The sequence below is a fragment of the Xiphias gladius genome, chromosome 4 (assembly GCF_016859285.1).
Source record: "Xiphias gladius isolate SHS-SW01 ecotype Sanya breed wild chromosome 4, ASM1685928v1, whole genome shotgun sequence".
Taxonomy (NCBI): Eukaryota; Metazoa; Chordata; class Actinopteri; order Istiophoriformes; family Xiphiidae; genus Xiphias; species Xiphias gladius.
In genome coordinates, this window is record NC_053403.1 from 2,279,395 (window position 1) to 2,299,467 (window position 20,073).

General features: G+C 42.3%; 1 protein-coding gene across 3 annotated transcripts in view; it reads left to right on the forward strand.

Moving 5' to 3' along the window:
- col12a1b (collagen, type XII, alpha 1b) overlaps positions 1–20,073 on the forward strand; it is a 142,474-nt gene that overhangs the window by 36,007 nt on the left and 86,394 nt on the right. For all 3 annotated transcript variants that reach the window (XM_040124896.1, XM_040124898.1, XM_040124897.1), the window contains 10 exons: positions 37–161; positions 3,345–3,494; positions 4,599–4,718; positions 5,071–5,235; positions 5,729–5,875; positions 7,641–7,783; positions 13,503–13,632; positions 15,300–15,445; positions 18,021–18,150; positions 18,663–18,799. In XM_040124896.1, the coding sequence (XP_039980830.1) occupies positions 37–161; positions 3,345–3,494; positions 4,599–4,718; positions 5,071–5,235; positions 5,729–5,875; positions 7,641–7,783; positions 13,503–13,632; positions 15,300–15,445; positions 18,021–18,150; positions 18,663–18,799 (1,393 nt within the window). The remainder of the gene's footprint in view (positions 1–36; positions 162–3,344; positions 3,495–4,598; positions 4,719–5,070; positions 5,236–5,728; positions 5,876–7,640; positions 7,784–13,502; positions 13,633–15,299; positions 15,446–18,020; positions 18,151–18,662; positions 18,800–20,073) is intronic.

The following is a 20,073-nucleotide window of genomic DNA, read 5'->3' on the forward strand; positions in this document are numbered from 1 at the left end:
TGAAATAGGTTTATGTAATTTCTTTTTTTCCCTCAGGGCAGGAACAAAGTACTCAGTGGCTGTGTTTGGGATGTTTGATGGAGGGGAGAGTTTTCCTCTGGCAGGAGAGGAGAAGACGACCCTCTCTGACGCTCCTGACCCTCCTTCTTTTGGCCCCTCTGGTAAAAGCTGATAACTTGACCACACTGCACCTCACACTCGGCCAGCAGCCCTAAAGAGCAGGTCTGAGGGCCACAGGCTCTCTGATCCAAGTCACTTCAGAACAAGAATGGTCTGAAGTCGAACTGCCGTCCAGATTAGTGCCAGAATATTGAATTATTTGTTGTCAAAGGGAATTAATATCATTGCTTTGAAAATTGCTGACCGAAATTTGTTGCAGATGATTATGATTAGTACAAATTATTTTGAGCTGCTTGGCTCACGATTCCTCACCTCCCCCATATCTCATATGGAGTATGATCTGGAGCAAAATGAGATGCTATTTAACAGACATGTCCTGAAGTGTTGACACTCACATTTATCAATTGCCCAGTTGGACGTCTTCCCTGACCACTTCACATGTTACATATTTGCGAGTGTGTGAGCAGCCACCCCACGATGTGCTGACCTATAATGGTGTTGCCACAAACATATATCTTCATGAGTTACTCTGTAGTAACTCATCTTGGAGATTCAGTATCTGTTGCAAAATCTTTTTTGTCACACGAAGGTAGATATTTCTATTTTTATGTTATCCAGTGCCTCAGAGAGGGCTCTGCTTGCAATTAGAACATTTTTTTTATGATCTAGAACGTTAGCCACTGCCGGGACGTATGCAGCTAGGAAAATGTTATGCTTCTCTAAAAGACGCAGAGGAAGCGCTGACCCTGGGCAGAAATTCCTGCTCTAATGGGGAGCAGACACGCTGACCGACTGCCCACAGAGCAGGGAACAGGCCAGGATGTTCCACTGAGGTTCCACTTAGAGATCGTCATATATTAAACCGCAGCTCTCACATGGCAGGCTGCTTATTGGAGGCTTTAATCCAGACTTTCTGACAGGTCCATATGGTCTGGCAGAGCTGCTTTGAGGCGTCCTCCATACACTGCAGAAACTTGATTTTTTACAGATCATTAAATGTTTTATACGTTTTTAAATTTTCTTCTTTAAACAAAGTGTGAAAAACTTTTCACGGAAGTGAGAAACTTTTACATGTTTCCAGCAACATTTTCTTGAATCACTTGACAATATCGGTAATATGGCTGTGTTTTGTAGAAGTCATTGCAAATTTTGAAATTGGGCATAATACTAGAATGGTGACCATCGTTTTTAAATGTATAAGCTTTTAGACTGGATTTAGTGGTCAAAAGGATTAAAGTTTACCTCACTGGATGTATGGAGGTTCCAGTAAAAGTGCCATCAGTAACAGCAGACACATTGCTCCAAAGTAAAACAGCGACCTTGGGCATTGTCAAACATGAATTTAAACCAAAAATGGAAACATCTGTAATAGCTAAGAGTACATTTACATAGCAAGGGTTTAGTTCCACAAGGGATGCCATTTTCAAAAAGTTATAAAGAACATAAAATCTGCTCCACATTTTCTGGGGCACTAACACTCTTCTCACTCCAAACCTATTTGCATCATTTTCTCTCTAGACGGTTATTATGATTACAAAGGATTTTTCTAATATGCAGCAAGAGCTCATTAAAAGCTTTTCAACATTTAACAATACAGTCCTGACTCAAGAACCACCTGCTACTTTTTACCCAGCGCTTTCGACCGAATCAAACTCTCCTGATCGGCGGATAGAGTATGACAAGTGAGCTCAATGACTCCTTCCATAGCACTCTAAGGGCATCTTGTCCAAAGTGGATTAAAATGGCTGGTCATCATGCGTAACAGCTGAAAGACCCGGAGAAAGATAGAAAGTGGCTCTTAAGTTGGTTTCGTTCAGTCAAACTACCATTTTCAAGGTCAAGAATGAACTTTGTCGCTTAACTTTCCAACGTTATTTAAACCCAGTTTTGCTCAAAATGTCATAGACGTCCCTCTTGTGTTCGACTGCGGTCAAAGGTCATTAGGTTTGGAGTTTCAAAAGGATTATCAACAAGTTGACGATACCCATAAGGCCAACTAAGTCACCTACATCTGCAGCCATCAAAAAACTTGAGATGGGTCCCCTCCAAAATGACATAAATCCCATTTTATAAAAACAAAAATCTAACCTCAGGTTGACATTGTATTTGCTTCACCCTCTGTCAGTGAACACACCAGATCTTCTCAAATAGTAAGTTTTTGATTTTGGAGTAAAAGGCCATTTCATTTAAGGGTTTTAAAGCATCGTCAGCTGCTGGCCTGAACGCAAAAACAACAAAAATTCAGAATTGTTGCAGGTTTTTGTAGGACACCAATGATTTATATTCCACAGTCAGACTGAGCTGGATATTTATTTGATCAGACTCTTACCGAGCGACAGTGGATCCAGCAGTCGTCTGCAGAATATTAGATGCCCCTTAAGGGTGCCTCTGTTTATGACATCTGTTTTTATTAATGAGTGTTGGAGGGACACATGAGCATGTTGTTTACCGGCGGTGGTATAACTCAAGCAGACTGTGTCCATGCATCCGTCTCAGTTCCTCCTAGCGTCGCGCATCTGTTTCTGCGGCCCTGCTGAAAAAGAGCTGAAAAATTGAATCGACTGTCACCTAACCTGTTTTCAATTGCGCACACACAGGGTCCCAGATTTGAATCGCTCAGTGTCTGTGGAGCGTGTCTTCCTAGCAAAGAGGACGAGCGGCCATTTTTTCACCCCTACAGGTGCCTGGAGCAGGAATGCGCAGTAACTTTGGCGAACGGGAGGCCTCGTATATCACACTGTCAGAGAAGCTGACTCCTGCCGTTGGAGGGGACAGCTTCAGTGTCATTCAGAAAAAGACCACGGGGCTCATTCGCCGCTGGATATAAAAACCCAAATGATTCACTGCGCTGGATGAGAGAGAGAAAAAAAGGCCCTGAAGAGAGAGCAGTTAATCCAGAAAAATGACAGCTGTTACACAATGTTTTACGAGTGTGAATTATCTGTGTTACATAATGCTTTGTAAAACATTCTGCTGTATAAACATTTTTGTTTTGGTTGATTGTGAGAGTTTTGTGATGTACTCCTGCTCCTCACTTTCTCTCTCTTCCCTGATGTATCCCACAAAACTTCCTCTCGCTTTTTCACTCTTTTCGCACACACACACACACACACAGTCATATTTAACGGCTCATATAAAACTGGAGTGGACACTTGGTGGTGGGTGTCTGTGGTGTACCAGGAGTCTCTCTCACTTCCCCCTCCCCCTTCGCTGTCTCCCTGCAGACACTCAGTGTAAGACCACAGCGCAGGCCGACTTAGTGCTGCTGGTTGATGGCTCGTGGAGCATCGGCCGCATCAACTTCAAAACCATCCGCAACTTCATCTCTCGCATGGTCAGCGTCTTCGACATCAGCCCTGAAAGGGTCCAGATTGGTAATATTTTTACGGCTAACACCGGCCGTCACTCCCCTTTCTAACACTGCTGTGATTACCACCTGTACTAACACTACTATTATTTTAACCAACAATTCAGCTCAGTTAATAATACTAATGCTACCGGTACTGTTTTAAATACTATTACTACTTCCCTGACCGCCGCCTCTGTCACTATTAATCTACTATCAAGAGTGGTGACAAAAGTACTCCAAACCCTCACAGCACAGTGTAAAAATACTCCATTACAAGTGAATTTCCAGTATTAAATTAAAATTTTAAGCTAGACAAAGTAAAGATGTCATGGCAGTAAAATGTACAGTTTGAAAAGAAGAATATTTTCTGTCAAAAGTTGTAAGAATAATTAATCTGTTAGCAGTATTTTAATAATGTAGCTTGTCTTCCTACATTAGATCGAAGTTGTGTTGTTTAAACTTCAGCAATTAATCGTTTTTTATGATCTTGATCTGCAAAGAAACTGCTACTTACAGCCTTCAAATAAAACCACGGTGGCGGAGTAGAAAGTACAGTATTTACTTCTGAAATGTAGCTGAGTAAAGTGGTGGTCATTTAATAGTACTTCAAAACTGTGATCATACTTCTGTTACTGCCAGTGTTTTTACAGCTACCTCTAGAACTACTACCACTACTGTCCCCACTACTCTAACTACTACTATCATAATTTTAAATACTACTTTTAACGCTGCTATGAATACCATTGCTACCGCTGGCACCACTGTTCTACCAATACAACCTATACAACTACTTATTCTGCTACTGTTACCGCTATGACTTGTGTTTACAGCCGCTGCTACCGTAATACTGCCTCCGCTGTTATAATTACTACTATCACTCCTCTGAGTACTGCTAATAAACTGCTACGAATGGCATTTCTACTACTGTTCTCTCTATTCTAATTTTTTTTTCTAAATTACTGTTGACTGCTGCTGCCTGCTTCGTTTACTGGCATATTACTGGTTGCATATTTTCATTACCGTGATACTACTGTACTAGAGAGTTTTCCATTAAACACTGCAATTTATTGCCAGTGTGAAAAATGAAGGCCGGGGTAGTTTTTTACGATTCGCCGTGCGTTTTCTGCAGGTCTGGCTCAGTACAGCGGAGACCCAAAGACGGAGTGGCATCTGAACGCCCACAAGACCAGGGCGTCCCTGCTGGAGGCTGTGTCCAACCTGCCGTACAAGGGAGGAAACACCATGACAGGTGACATTACTTTGGCCACTGCACACTGGGTTAGAGCCGATCTAGGCCCCAGTTAGGGATCCGAATCTATATGTTTATATCTGGGTCCATTAGCCAAAGACTGAAACTCAAAAAGTGCAACAAGAAAGTAGAGATTGTGATTTGAAGATTCTGTTGCAAATAACGTAATGCACAAAAATAATTGTCAGTGTCTGCATATAGCCCCAGGTAGGATGGATTCGTTCTGGAAAATAACAGAAAAGCTGAGATATTTTACGTGATTGAAACTAACAAAATCTACCTGTAACTTTTCACCTGCACAGAGTTCACTGGCTGAATTCTTTGTAAAAACGTCTCTGTTTCTGTCATACAGGAATGGCTCTGAACTACATCCTCCAGAACAACTTCAAACTCAACGTGGGGATGCGAGCCGGTTCCCGCAGAATCGGCGTCCTGATCACTGACGGAAAGTCCCAGGACGAAGTTGTCTTGAACTCGCAGAACCTGAGAGACAGCGGCATCGAGCTCTACGCTATCGGTGGGTGACTTTTGTCAGCTGGGATAGCAGGGAATCTCAGGCTCTCAGAAAAGCTCAGATTGCTGGTCATGTGCCGTGAAGATGAAAAACTGTGCTAATTTACTCCAGAAGAATTAGGTGGTAATAGCAGGAATTAAAAATGCTTATTTCTTAGCTACAACAACTGTTAAAAGACAACACCGTTCCTTTTTCCAGGATTCACCCCCAAGGCTTTAGATTTATTTCCTACCTATAGGCAGTCGTAAATGTTCTGAAAATTAAATCAGACAAGTTTCTGGAAGTTGAATTTCAAAGCGTACTGAAATTAATTGAAACTAATGGCTGCTAGGACATAAGTTAATAAGTTTGAAATCTGAATGTGACCTTTGGAAAATGGTCAGCAGTGAATCACGGAATATCACAATTTGTAATACGGGGGAAGATTAGTTTTAATTTCAGCAACTGAAACAATTTTAGCACCTTACCAGCCAAATTTGGCACATTTTCCTCTCAGGTGTGAAGAATGCCGATGAGAACGAGCTGAGGTCCATCGCCTCCGACCCCGACGACATTCACATGTACAACGTCAACGACTTCCAGTTCCTGCTGGACATTGTTGACGACCTCACCATCAACCTGTGTAACAGCGTCAAGGGTCCAGGTGAGAAAGGAGGTGAAAGAGTTGCTATCAGCAGAATCAGCTTCAAGAAACACGGGGTCTCAGAAGGCTGCAAGAAGTGGCCAGATTTGGGATTCTTACACTTTCACAACAAGTTGTCTTACAGCTGGGAAATATTGTCTTTTAGTCTGTTATAATATACAACAAAATATGTTTAAGCAGAGGAGGGCCTAGTCTAGCAAAACAAAGATGACCTGTGGCAAAATTCAAGCCATTTAGCTTGAAATTTGACATTTTGGGCCAATTTTGAAAACATTTTGTCCTGATTCTGTTATAGACTTTTATGGGCAAATTAGTTTTGTTAAAAAACATTCAAAGACAAATTAAATAGAAAAAATGATCCTTCGTTTATTTTTGTTCATCTACTTATCTATACCTATGTGTGTTTTTAATTTTTTTTTTTAAAAAAAAAAAAAAGAAAAAAAGAAAAATCATCATGGATGAAAATGCACCAAACAAAATGCAATGCTTCATCATCATCTTCATCTGTGAATGAGAACTTTTTTCCCAATGCCGCGCGCGAAAAAAGCCAGAACCCTTATCGTCGGAGGAGAGGAAATTGTTTTTTTTTTTTACTCTACGGCGAAGTTTGAAGACATTTGTTAAGGTTCAAATAAGTTTAAATTAAAAATAAAAAAAATTAAAAAAAAAAAACAAAAAAAAAAAATGTTTTGTTTTTTATTTTCCTTCATCCTACTTATTTTCCAATTTTTAGGGAAAAAAAAGAAAAAGAAAAAAAAAAAATCTAAATGTTCAAAAAATGCACCAAACTTGGCAGAATGCTCCATCTTCATCTGAAGTGAATGCAGACTTCTTTTCCCAAATGCGAAAAAAAAAAAAAAACACAAACATATTATCGTGAGGAGGAATTGTTTCAGATTTTACCCTCTTACGATGAAGTTTGAAGACATTTGTTAAGGTTCGAACGCTCCACTGCGGCGTGGCTGCTGCTGCTGCTGCTGCTGCTGCTTGCAGCTGTACTCGCAGCTTTACTCTGTAAATACTGCTGAGTCAGGTTTACACCTTTAAGTAATTACTGGTGTTTGAGATCAGATGGAGACTGTGTAGCTGCACAAAGTTCTACTTTTTTCCGGAATTTACATAAGCACAGTTCGAGACTGACAACCATATATTTTTTTAAATTTTACTACAGGCTTTCAGGCAGTTTTACAGATGCTCGAGGGCGTGAAAAGTGTCTCTGCTTATGAATGACGACATAAGCTTTTGTCCAAGTAAAGACGCATAAGCAAAAGTACACTTCCTCGGTGCAGCTGCTTTTAGTCTGTTTGGATGACAAAACTAATATTGTTGAAAAGAAGAGAGTAGCAATTATTCAGTCATTGTAATCCCCAGATGAGAATGACGTGTTCTGTTCTTCCCAAATCAATTCTACTCTTAAAAACAGAAAATAGAAGATCGGCCTGCCTTGGCTGTCGATGAGATAAACTTGTAGATAAATTTCTACTCGATTCTGCCCGACAATTTCGATTATTTTGGAACATCAGAGGAAGCTGGATCCAAGCGTCTGAAACTTTTTTTGAAAGTACTTCTTGTGTGTAAATCAGTTTTAGGAGGAAACACAAAAATGATTTACAGAACAGCCGGAGAAAAACATTTTTTTCGTGGGCCAACGGCTTCTTTGTCAGCGGAGCGAACGCCGTGAGGGCAGATTTGTGGTGGCAGGGTTCACAGTGCGAAATACTTGACATGTCGGATCGTATTCCGGCTCCTGTTTGTTCCCTTTCAGAGATTATATTGGAGGCACCCACCGACCTGATGACCTCAGATGTGACCCACCACTCCTTCCGTGCCACCTGGACCAAACCCGCCGCCCCCGTGGACAAGTATCGCGTCACTTACGTGCCTGAGGCCGGAGGACCCACCGAGGAGGTGAGATAAAGCCTCTCCCCCGTGTGATCGTAACGGTGTTCAACGGGCGACCTGAAAGACTCGGATGCCGGACTTCTCCCAGTTGCTCAAAGACGCAGCATAGTAGTTGTGGTTACGGGTAGATCTGGAAATAATCGACATTTTTCTTATCGTGAACAAATCCCAAAACTAACAAAGAATGTATCCTATTAACAAATACTGTTTGTGTATCCAAACCCTGATATATCATATTCCTCTGTGCTACAGAGCTCCACTGTTATCCAGAAACTACCAAAGCAGATGGGTGACATGTTCCTTCATCACCATGAACAAGGAACAAGTTGAACAAGTTTATTTTGACTCAGTCCCACACACACACACTGTCCCGCTGCCCCAAATGCTCGCTAGAGCACCGAATGCGGATTGATCCGCCGCTGAAAATAGTCCCCGACAAATGAACTCTTTCCCCCTGTTTGTTTGATTAAAAAAATACAGTGAGCAGCACTTTTGGGAAATTACTGAACCTTTTTCTGAAACGAAACTAATTGACCTGGAGCTGAGAGCAGCAGACACAAACTAACACATTGTTGGTTTTAGTCTTATCTTGTTATTTGCTGACAATAACAAAAGATGTAGAATAACAGCAGCCTTATCCTTTAAAAGACAATGACTACTACCACTACAAATAATAAAAATCATTCTGTTTACAAAGTACGTAAAGCGATAACACAGAAAATCAGGTGATAAAAGCGACGAAAAAAAACAACAGAAACTGTAGCTACCAGTCATTAGATAACTAGTCATATGTCTTCAACAGTCAAACAAGGCAAGACAAGTTGATTTATGAAATACAGTTTAGAATCCAACAAAAAGGAATGAAAAACAATCCAACTAATTAAACATTATTTACAGAGATCAATAGAGAGATACATTTGAAAGAATCCATGATACAATTATTTTAAAGGTGCTACAATGTCTAACCTGGCTGCAGAGTTTTGCACAATTCGAACACAATGTACAGCTTTTTGATTAAGACAAGGGAGCAGAGGGAACTTTGTTTTCCCCCTCACATCTCCGGCCTGGTTTCGATATAAAGACCCGGCTCTGTGATTGATTGTTCCGGGTATAAACGGTCAAAAGACTCTCAGATAATGGGTCGGTTTCATGGAACTTCATTAGAAAAATCTGCCCACTTTGCTTTCTGGTTCAGAAACTTTATGTCTGTCATCTGTTAGTGCTGGATAAGATCCTGAATATCAAACAGCATCTTGTTTGTTTATTGACTCCCTTTGGCTCAAATTAGACCTGGCCTAAACTGTAACAGATAAATCCCTCGCTTTGTTCACATCTGAACCGTACCAGTCAGATAATGACAGGTTGTCAGTCACACAAAAACAGGCTGATCGACACTTCAGTCCCCCCCGTTCTTGAATATTCTGGCATTTGTCATCCTATACGGGAAAACCGCACAAGGCAGGTTAGAAACCGACTCTTGGAAGCGTTTCCACATACCCAGGTCTGGCTTTTATTCAAAGGCCTGTTTGCTTGGCCCTCAGGAACTGAAATCTGGATCCCAGTTACTTTGGTGAACCTGCATTTAGTTTACACTTAACCTCCTGTCAGTCCCGTCTTTAAAAACAGAGCACTGGGTCTTTTCCATCCTTGGTGCTTTTATTGGCCCTCGCCGGATGGAGCCTGTGTGATTAAAATCTGGCTCATCTGAAATCAAGTTTCCACTAGATCCACCTAGTTTAACGTTGTAGACCTCACACTGGGCCGAGACCCCTCGAAGCACTGCCCCTCTTTCCTCTTTCATCTGTTTACATTAGTCTGCAAAGCATGTATGAACAAAAGACCACGAGACATATGATATTTACACGCTGGGTATTTAGTGCAGGTCTTATCTACAGCGGTTTACATCCAGGGCAACAGCGGAGTGAAATCTTAGATTACAAGCAACCAGTACCAAGAAAGGTCAGGGTCAAGGCCAAGCAACGCTGCCAAGGAATGAAACACGTATCACAGTGCACCGCGGAATATTCACGGATAAGGGGGAAGTAGAAAGTCATGCAACGCCGTGGGCGTTTCTGCGTCATTGTAAGTCAAAGTTTAGGGAGTTGTCTGGATAGCTTTCAGTAAACGCGAGCATCCCTTTGAAGGATTACACTGCTGATTTTGCGGGTTTCAGCCTAGTAAATGCTACAAGTGTAAATAAAAGTCATGGTTTCGCAAGTCACATGTAGGTCTCAGGCCTTAGCTACAAACATCTGTATTTATTCATTTCAACATTCAAAGGCAAAAACCATCCATCTGAGGTTATCATCTGTTGCCTGTCTGCTGGTCTGCACCTCTTTATGTGGACTTGGTTATTTGGACTGTGTTAGGATATCAGGTCATTCCAGAGCAAAAGGCTAAAGTCTAAGCGAAGTCAGGAGTCATTGGTGTTAAACTCAAAGTCAATCAGATTCATGACTCAAGTGACCCGAGTCCACACCTCGCTTTACTGAAAACCACGACTCAGCGAATCAGCTTGCAGAGACTTGAAACGTACCCGATGCGTCACACTGAAACGTTGGAGTTGCTTAATTTACGAGATTTAGTTTAAAACACAGTTTAAAGCACAGAGTGATTTTCGGTTTCTTGCTGGTGGCGAATTCATGCACTGAAGTGCACAGCTGACAACATTTATGCATTGGACATCTGTCTTGCTAACCAGTCTTACATGATCCTACACCAAAGGAATGTATGTCCCAGAACAAAAGACTGTTTTATGAGAGAAATTATAACTACTGTGACCTATAAATCCAATCCAGACTGGCGTTTTAGACAGTGAAGCACAACATTTTAAGGAAAAAAGCTAAAATACATGCATGCTTTTGGAAATAGCTGGGAATGAAACATGCAACCTGCAGGTATGGGCCTTTAAATCAGGAATCTGGATTGATGTTTTGTTATTTACTCAACGAACCTGTCAGGATAACTCTGTTATCTAGCTTCCTGGAGCAGACTTCACAAAGCACGCTGCAAAAAAATCTTCTCATCAACAAAGTTCTGTCTTAAAATGTATATACTTTCTGAAAGCAAGCGAAAAATAGGAAGAATATTTCGGCGTTTCCGACAGAAATCAGCGTGTTGTGAGAATCTCTTAGCGGCGAGTGCCTGTGTCTCGATTCAACAAAGGGCGGGTCGCTTTGAGAGAATCAAGTAAAACTATACTTGATTTTAGAAAATAAAGAAACTACTCGATTTCCACTGGAAACAAGTCAAACGCAATCAGTTTCCGATAGAAATAGCTTGATAAGAGGGCGACGTTTCTGCAGGTCACTCGACTGGACACTCCGCCAGCACGTGAGGCTGCAGCCTCTCCTTGTTTGTTTGTCGTTTCTCCTTCGGGTTTGATTTACCAGCAGGATAGCGCAGGAATGTGACACCGTTCAGCGGCCAAGCTGGACACACGAGGACTTTCCCACCAGTGCATGAATGCAGCACGATAGCTTCGGCTCAACACACTGTAATCATCTATGGAAATAGTGAAGATATGATGAACTGATCACCAAGAGAGAGATCAGTTCACCGATTTCCAGCCAAATTTTGAACTTTTTCAGATGTCAAAATAACATAATGATGAGCTGACGAACTGCTTGTTTTACGTGTGTTCATGATTTGATGCGACTTCGATGTTGTATTGCAGAGTCAAACGGATGTCTGGAAAGGACAATCATCAGCCAGAGATGACAGAGTAGGAGAAAACTTTGATTTACCCCTTGAGAAAAATGTCGCTCTGTCCTTTTCTGCTTTAGAAAACCAGCTTATAGTCATAAAAAAGAAAATCAGCTTGAATCAGAAGGTTTTGGTGAATTTTTTATTATCTTTTTTTCTTTACATTTGAAGAGCCCCTGTGACGAGCAAGAAACAAAAAAGAAGTTCGTTTCCAGTCGTCCCCTTTACTATGTTAGGTGCCATGTGTCCTCTCAGACGGACTCGAGCCGGCTTGAACACTTTGACACCTCAGTGCGAGTCACATTTCATCACCGGTTTTCTGAATCATAAGCCCTCCAGGGCTCAGCCTTGAGGTTGTGACGAGAGCGTGTGTTCTCACTCGCCCGAATAGCGATTGGAACGTTTTCTTCTCAACCTGCCCGGCTTTGATCCTTCTCTTCTTTGATGGCAGGAAGTGTTTGGTGACACAATCAGCACAGAAATCTCTCCAGACTGCGGATTTCCTGCTTTTTGAGGAAAAAAAAAAAAAAAAAAAAAGAACTTGGCACCCTCTGGCTTCTTCAGCGCTAAGCTCACAAAACATACTGATATATTTTTCAAAGAGTAGGTGCCTTGGGCTCCTGCCTGATTGCACTTCACACTCATAAGTATGCACAATAGATTATATTATAGGGGATAGGGATATCATATCATGAACGTTCTGTAGTTTTGGTGTTTGAAACCAAAGCAGCATTTTTTCTGATAACTTACTTTGAGAAATATGTATTTCTATGGAAAACCCTTCTAAAATTGTATGAAAAGAAATTCTGAAAGTTCTCAGACGTTGTCCGAACACAAGTAGCGGTAAATGTCTTTAATTAATAAAATACAGTCTAAAATTGGCATTTTTTTTTGAAAGATTTGAATCAGGACCGACACATATCAGCTTTCGGCGCTTGTCACTGTTCAAAACTATCTGCTCTCTAGCAGCGTTACCAGAAACGCACTGAGCTGGGATATCCAGCTGCATACCCGTTACTCCGATCTATTCGTGCAGATAGTCTTGGTCTTACTGGAGCCAGGTTTTTGTGTTTTTTCTGCTAACGATGGAGGTGGATGGAATTTCATTTGCGGTTCTCCAAGCATTCAAAAGTGACATTTGAAAAAATCAGCAGCAACTTCTCTTTAAAGAAACAATGTCACTGTTACTGTGTGCTATGATTCTGGTCCAGTTGTATTGTGTGAAAACTCCTCACAACCCTTAAAAGAATTAGACACGAAGACATCTCTTTCCATAAAAAGGAATATGTGAGTTTTTGAGGTAAATCTAGCCAGTTTGGTTCATCCTTGATTAATCGATCAGCCGACCAACCGAAAATGTATCTGTGACAATTTTGAGGACTGATTTATTGTGGAAGATCATTTTTTGAGCAAAAAATCCAAACACTCACAGGTTGCAGCATCTCACTTGTTTGTATTTGGTATTTTTTTGTAGCGTTCAAGGTAGTAGACTGATTATCTTTGGGTGTTGGACTGTTGAATATGATTTGAACGTTTAAATTCGGGTCATCTGAAACTGTGACGAGCATTCTTCTCTATTTTCGGACGTCCTGTAGGCTAAAAATATAACTCGAGTACTTAAAAAAAAACAAAATTGGCAGATTAATCAGTAACGCTCTGGACTGTAAACCGGACATCTATCGCACATCTGTCCGTCCTGGGAAAGGGATCCCTCGTTTGTTGCTCTTCCCGAGGTTTCTCCCTGTTTTTGTTTTTTCGAGGGTCTAAGGACGCAGGGTGTGGTATGCTGTACAGATTGTTAAACCCCCTGAGGCAATTTTTCTGATATGGGGCTACATAAATAAAACTGACTGGACTTAGAAATAACAGTTGCAGCACTTCTGCTGCCACCACCTTGGTGAGCTTTTCCCAGTTTCATTTGTTAAAGGCCCGAGGCCCAAAACGTCACGAATAAAGTGAGGATTCGTCAGAATTTAAAATGACTGGCCACAGAATGATAACCAGTGCCTCACTGTTTCAGGTGGTGGTTGACGGGACGGTGACCACCGTAGTGCTGGACAGCCTGAACCCTCTGACCGAGTACGTCGTCAATGTTTACTCCGTGGTCAGTGAGAAGAGCAGCGAGCCTCTGACGGGCACGGAGACCACCTGTAAGTCCGTTTCCTCTTCACCTCTTTACCTTCCTCTCCCTCTGTTTCCCCTCGCCACTAAACCTTCTAAAGACACGTCTTCCTCTTTGCCAAACGGGAGAAGCGCTCAGTTTCCATGCTCGTCTGGGCCTTTTCACAAGACACTGGGTGCCCTTTAAGTCGACAGACGTGATTGAAGAGGAGCTTTGAAGGCGGATAGCATCACCGCTCTGCAATCTTTTACTGTTGTGGGAAAGCGTTTTGTTTCTTCTATATGGTTTGTTACATAAACAACGTGATTTCCCTGCTCATTATCCTGTTTCACACATGATGGAACTTGTTTACTTGCCGCCCGCCCCCAATGACCCATCAGTCTGCTCCAGCATCTCTGTTTATACAACGTAACGCATATTCAGCGTCTGATCTGAGGCGGAAAAAATGGCTTAACACAAACAGCGTCCTATGACGCAGCGCTATGGGGTGATTGTGGTTGTGAGACTGTGGTGGATGAAGTAGGAATCATGTTGAGCCATAAAGACAACCGTAAACAAGTTATTTATCAGGGCTGTGGTCCTGGCGTATATTTATATAAACTGATAGAATATAACGACGTGTTAAGCGCATGGCTCTAAGGGTTTTTATTTGCTTGTTTGTGCCTTAGTGTTTGTTTTATTTGTTCTTAAATGTGCGACAGATTCATTATACAATAGCTGATTGTTCTGTTGTCACCGACTTGGGTGGCACCAGCAGCCGTCAGATCGCTGTGGTCATTTTTTAGACTAACACTCAATTAGGTCATGACGTCCTTCTGAAAACGCAGCGTGCCGTATGCCTGCGTGGCTCGATCTTACAGTCTGTGGAGGGGATGTCCTCTAATGATCTGGCATGGAGTTAGGACTTGCCGTGCAAAACCTCATTTTTATAAAGCCAGAAATTACATGTATATGGGTGCTCAAAACGGTGCATCCTGTTTCGCAGTAAAGGTCTGTTGAATATGTATATGTAAATATATACATGTAATATAAATGTAGTAAGGTAAATATGGAATGGTTTGGTGTCTCAGTGAGTGTTGAAGATTTGAATCGTGTCTGGAATCGTCCCATTTGCTCTTTTTCTTTCCCATCCCTGTTCGCTGTCTCCACATTTACACGCACAAAAGAAATCTGATTATTTAGAGAAATCAGATTTCTCTCATCTCTCCAACATTATTTTTGAACCACGACTGGGTCTTAGGTGTATTACTAATGTAGAGTCTATAGATTTAAAGTATTTCTGTTTAAGCTCTGTACTGAAAGAGCACACGCCGTTTGTCCTGTTTGTCTGAGTTTGAGATCATTCATCTGTGGAAACCAGCTAATTTAGACAAATTTTTTTCTAGTTTCGGTTTTAGTCAGACTTTTAGATTCAATTATTTGGGATGCAGGGACCTAGCGCCACAGCAATAATGTTTCCTTTCAGCAATACTTTCCCTGTCATGCACGTTCGAAAGTCCAAAGAATCTCCAGCGGTGGCTCTTAGGCTTCTTCAGACATTGATGTAATGTAATGTAGAGTTACATTACATTACTTTATTATTAAAACAGGAAATCTAGAGGACTGTCCATTCTCTGAGTCCTGGGTATCATGCTAATCTACTAAAAGATATGAAACCGATTCCCTTGCTCTGACTGTGTGTCCCTGTGCTCTCAGTGCCGCTGTCCGCAGTGAAGAACATGATTGTTTATGATGAGACCAAGAGCACCATGAAGGTGAGATGGGACGAGGCGGACGGTGCCACGGGCTACCTGCTGCTGTACAAATCCATCAACGCCACTGAGCCCCAGCTGGAGAAAGAGGTAAAGTAAAGCTACATTCAAATGTTTTCAACATGGGAAGTAGTTTGAGGTTTATTCATTCAAATAGACATCTGCCAAGACACCGGTAATTACTTTAAATGAAAGCCTATGTTCCTTTTGTATCAAGTAACAACCAAGGTGACGGAGAGGAGGTGGTAGCTTTGCTAACTGTGGGGCTTTTTCAGCTGATGGTAGATAAAAGATTCGTAGCCCTTCTTTGGTTCTTGGTAGCTTAGCTCAGCTACGGTTGACCTTGCTTTGTGCATGGTGAGCTGGCAGCCAACTAATTAACGGATGAAATAAAAGAATAAACTGAACTAATTAGCTAAAACATTAAACCAAACTAGCTATAACGAAAAATCATAGTAAAAAAACTAAACTAACTAATCGATTAACTAAAGCAATAAACAAATCTAGCTAACTAATCTAGCTTTTTGCCCTTGTATCTTGGTTCGTCAGCCGCTCTGGTCCACTTACGCCAGCTGCTTGCTCTGTTAGCTGAAACTAGCGAGCCATCAAGGGGTACTAATCAAAGTGTAGCCCTTTAACAGTGGCGCCGACGGCGGGATGTCGCTCCAAACCTGGGCTCCGCCTTCATAAAGTGGTCCTGACACATTCCTGCCTGTCAGTGATGGGAAACATCGAAAGCAGAGCAAATGAGGGAAACATACGGGAATTACAACACTTGACTGTTGAATATATAAATTACGAGCACGGAAGAAGAGGAGGCTGCAGCGTGATTCGAATGTCAAGATGTGAACACATGTAGATGCACGGTGCTGTATATACAACATGCAGTATATCTGCGAACGCAGATGTACGCTCGCGAGCTTTTGCACACGTACAGAGACGCACGTTTACGCATGCTAGCTAATACACACACATGCAGGCACACTCAAACTGACTTACAGTCATTCCCCACTACATGCTTAACCCCAACCATTGCCCTAAACGTAAGTGTTGATATTAAAACGTGGGTGTTTACCTTGTGGAGAGCAGCTTTTTCTCCACAAATAGGATGTGAATACCCAAGATATGACAGCTTTGTGCCCCCGCAATGTACGAGTATACCACAGCACCGAGGACACAACCACTCTTAAACATAAGAAACAGACACTTGGACTCATAGAGTCACACATCTCGATTTGTGGGCTCGGCATTTCCTCATTGACTTTGAAAGAGCCGGCTTCTGCTTGCGCCGTCTCACTGCTTCCAGGTGGCGATACGATGAGCGCCTCACGGAGCAGGAAGTGGACTTTAGCGGTACGGCTCAGGCCAGGCCTACAGAAAGCCGAGCCCTCAGACATGCCGGGCAATGGGAAGGATTAGCTCATGGCCTGAAGTCATTGCGATGATATAAACCGAACAGATGCTGTAGGGACGGAACTGAACGCCTCTGTGGTGTCAACCTACATGTGTAATTATACAACAGAGGAAAATTTAAGGGGTGATTTAATGTACAGAGAGGTGGTCTGCACTGGAAAATACGCACCTGAAGCATGAATCAAGATCTCAACACAAAGTGGAACATTGCATTATTTCTAATCATTTGACATGAGATAGAGAATTAAGTGATTTTGTAGTGTATTTTTGGCACATTGTACCATTTAGAAGACCATACCGGTGTTTTTTCCCCATTTAATATGGGCCTGGAAGGTAGTCATTCAGAAACTATGCTACACTTTGAAAAACAGAAGACAATAATGTACAATTTACACTACGTGGCCAAAAGTATGTGCATTAATGTTCATTAATGTCTGGTGTAGCAGCTTTCCTCCTCTGGTTTTGGTCTTTCCCTCAGATTTTGGAACCTGGCTGCAAGGATTTGCTCCCATTCAGACACAAGAGCATTAGTGAGGTCCAGCACCGATGTTGGACGATAAGGCCTGGCTCACAGTCACCATCACCCAAAGGTGTTGGATGGGGTTAAGGTCACGGATCTGTGCAGACCAGTCAAATTCTTCCACACCAAACTGAGAAAACCATTTCTTTATGGAGCTGGCTTTGGGCATAGGGGCACTGTCATGTTGAAACGGGAAAGGGACAAACAAAAACTGTTGACACAAAGTTGGAAGAACTCTTGCCTGAAATATCTTTGTATGAAGTAACCTTGAGATTTACCTTCGCTGGATCTAAGGGGCCATAACCAGGGAAAAAAAACCCAGACCAAAGGTAGACAAAAGTATGTGTCCCAGTACTTTTGGCCATGTATTATACTGTAGGTTATTTACCAATAAATTGGTTTAAAACGTGCAAAAACACTGGTATGGAGCTGGTAATGACATTACATTTTTACCATTATTGTGTACACGTTCAGTCTGTGTGGAAGCACCAGAAATCGCATTTGTGTCACTTCAGCAATTCTAGCGCAGTTTCGTTACACAGGACCGGTGTGTTGTTTTTGGAGGTTAGCGGGGATGATGGAGATCAGGCCTGTTCACCAGGTGCTGAGTAAGAAAGAAAAACAAAAAAAAAGCTTCTGCTGTCTGACCTCCACCTGCATTCCTATTTCATCCATCCAACCCCCAACCCCTCTCTATTCTTTTGCTTTTTTCCCCCCTTCATCATCCTGTAGGTACGAGTTGGAAGAGATGAAACGAGCGTCCAGCTGGAGCAGCTGATACCCAACACAGCGTACTTGATAACACTTTACGCCCTGCACGGGGAGGCTGCCAGCGACCCTCTGGAGGGGAAAGGAGTCACCTGTATGTCACAGCAAACCGATTCTTTACACTACACGAGTTTTAGCTTTACAGACGTTTCTCGGAGGCAGAGATCCTGTAGAGACGGAAATAATCAGGTTGAATTAAAACCTCAGCATGAGAAGGCAGAACCACGGTGTTACACTCAACTTAAGCTCGGTTTGAAGTGAGGATGGTGGAAAAAAGTATCAAATTGTCCAAAAAAACCACACTCCTGCAGTTTAATCCATGTTCCACTGTTCAGAGGGGCGGCAAATTAAAGGAAAAAATAACAAAAATGTCTTTCAACAAGTTCACGTTTGCCTCTCAGCTAATGTCTCATTATCCAGCAGCAGAGCTTAAAACCAAGCTGCTGTCTGTTTTTCGGCTATTCAGTTAGTTTTGGCTGCACCGTGTCAGTCGGGATTTTTTTAAAAGTCTTCACAGACATTTGACAGTGATGCTGGGAAATGTTTTTATACTTGAGTCAGAGGGGTTGAAGTTTTAATGGATGTCCTGACCCTGTCCTCCCTCAGTGCCCATGCCTCCTGCCGGAGATCTGAGAATCACGGATGTTACCCACAGCACCATGAAGCTCAACTGGGACGCTTCTCCCGGAGCTGTCACCAAGTACCTGATCACCTACAAAGCACAGGGAGGAGACATCAAAGAGGTAAGCCCGAGGTTTTGTGTTTCGGCGTTACCCCCAGTGCAGGATTTCGGGATAACCGCGTTGGTACAAGCACCCTTTCATTGGAGACTTAAACTGCGCCAAATCCCCTAGATTAGAGCCTGAAAACCTGATCTGATCTGGCAAGTACTTATGTAGTATTCACTGAGGAACAGTTATGAATGAACTACAGGTGTTAGAATACTAAAATGAAATGTAAACAAGTTTTTACCCGTCAGTTTAGCTTTAAAAGGGCAGCAGGTTTAGCTGTGAAACGATCAGTCAAGTAATTGATTAGTCAGTTGAGCAGTTCAAAGACTCTCCAATTTACAAAGTAAATAGTCTAATCAGTATTATGTGTATAGCAGGGATGTACAGCTGTGACCGTTACCCCTGGCGGGTTTCAGTTGTCGCTCCCCTGACTTAAAAACCGACGGTATGGCTGCACAACTCGTTTGAAAGCGTTTGTAAGGTCAAACAACAGTGCCTTTAGACAATAAAACCTCACAGAGGGCTTCATAAGGGCAACGGTTTGGTCAACAGTGATATCTTCATTCTGGGAAAGTGACCAAGTCAGGACCGAGTCAAGAGTTAAAGCAGCAGCTCCACCTTGTTGGCCGGTCAGTATGAGAAAAGCAGGCTGCTGGCAGCGGAGCGCTGGCTCCGGCCGTCAGCCCAGCCTGACTGGATCATCCCAGCACCACTCCGTCCTCATAATTTCTCACTTGGATGTCAGCGGAGGACAAACAGTCTGTGATGAATCGGGAGCCGACGGTTCCGTTGGTAGACAACTGGGAGACATTTCCAGAAAGTTCTGATGGATGACGCGCATCAGTTCAGCTCCTCTTAAGGATTACTGCTGAGGGCTTTTTTGTCTCGAGAAGAATCCCACACATTGGATTTACGCCTGCTGAGCGTTCAGCTTTTTCTCTCCTCTGCTGATTACGTCACTCAGCTCTACCCCTGAAATGGAAAAAATCTATTTAAGAGACATGTTTCAGCGTTTTATCTATCCAAGCTGTACCGTGCTTTACCCTGCCAGCTGACATTCTCTGACCCTGCAAATTCACAGTTTTGTTTGTCGTTTACGTTGTTTACTTTCACCTCATTGGTAAATACTTTTAATTTCACGTAAAAACTCAAAGGTGACACCTCCAAAACCCCTGCTGAGGTGCCCACTGACCAACATACATATCGTGCATATATAAAATATAATTCATTCATTTACTTATATAAAAAAAAAGTTTTGATCTCACCTTTCTGTTTTAAATATTATG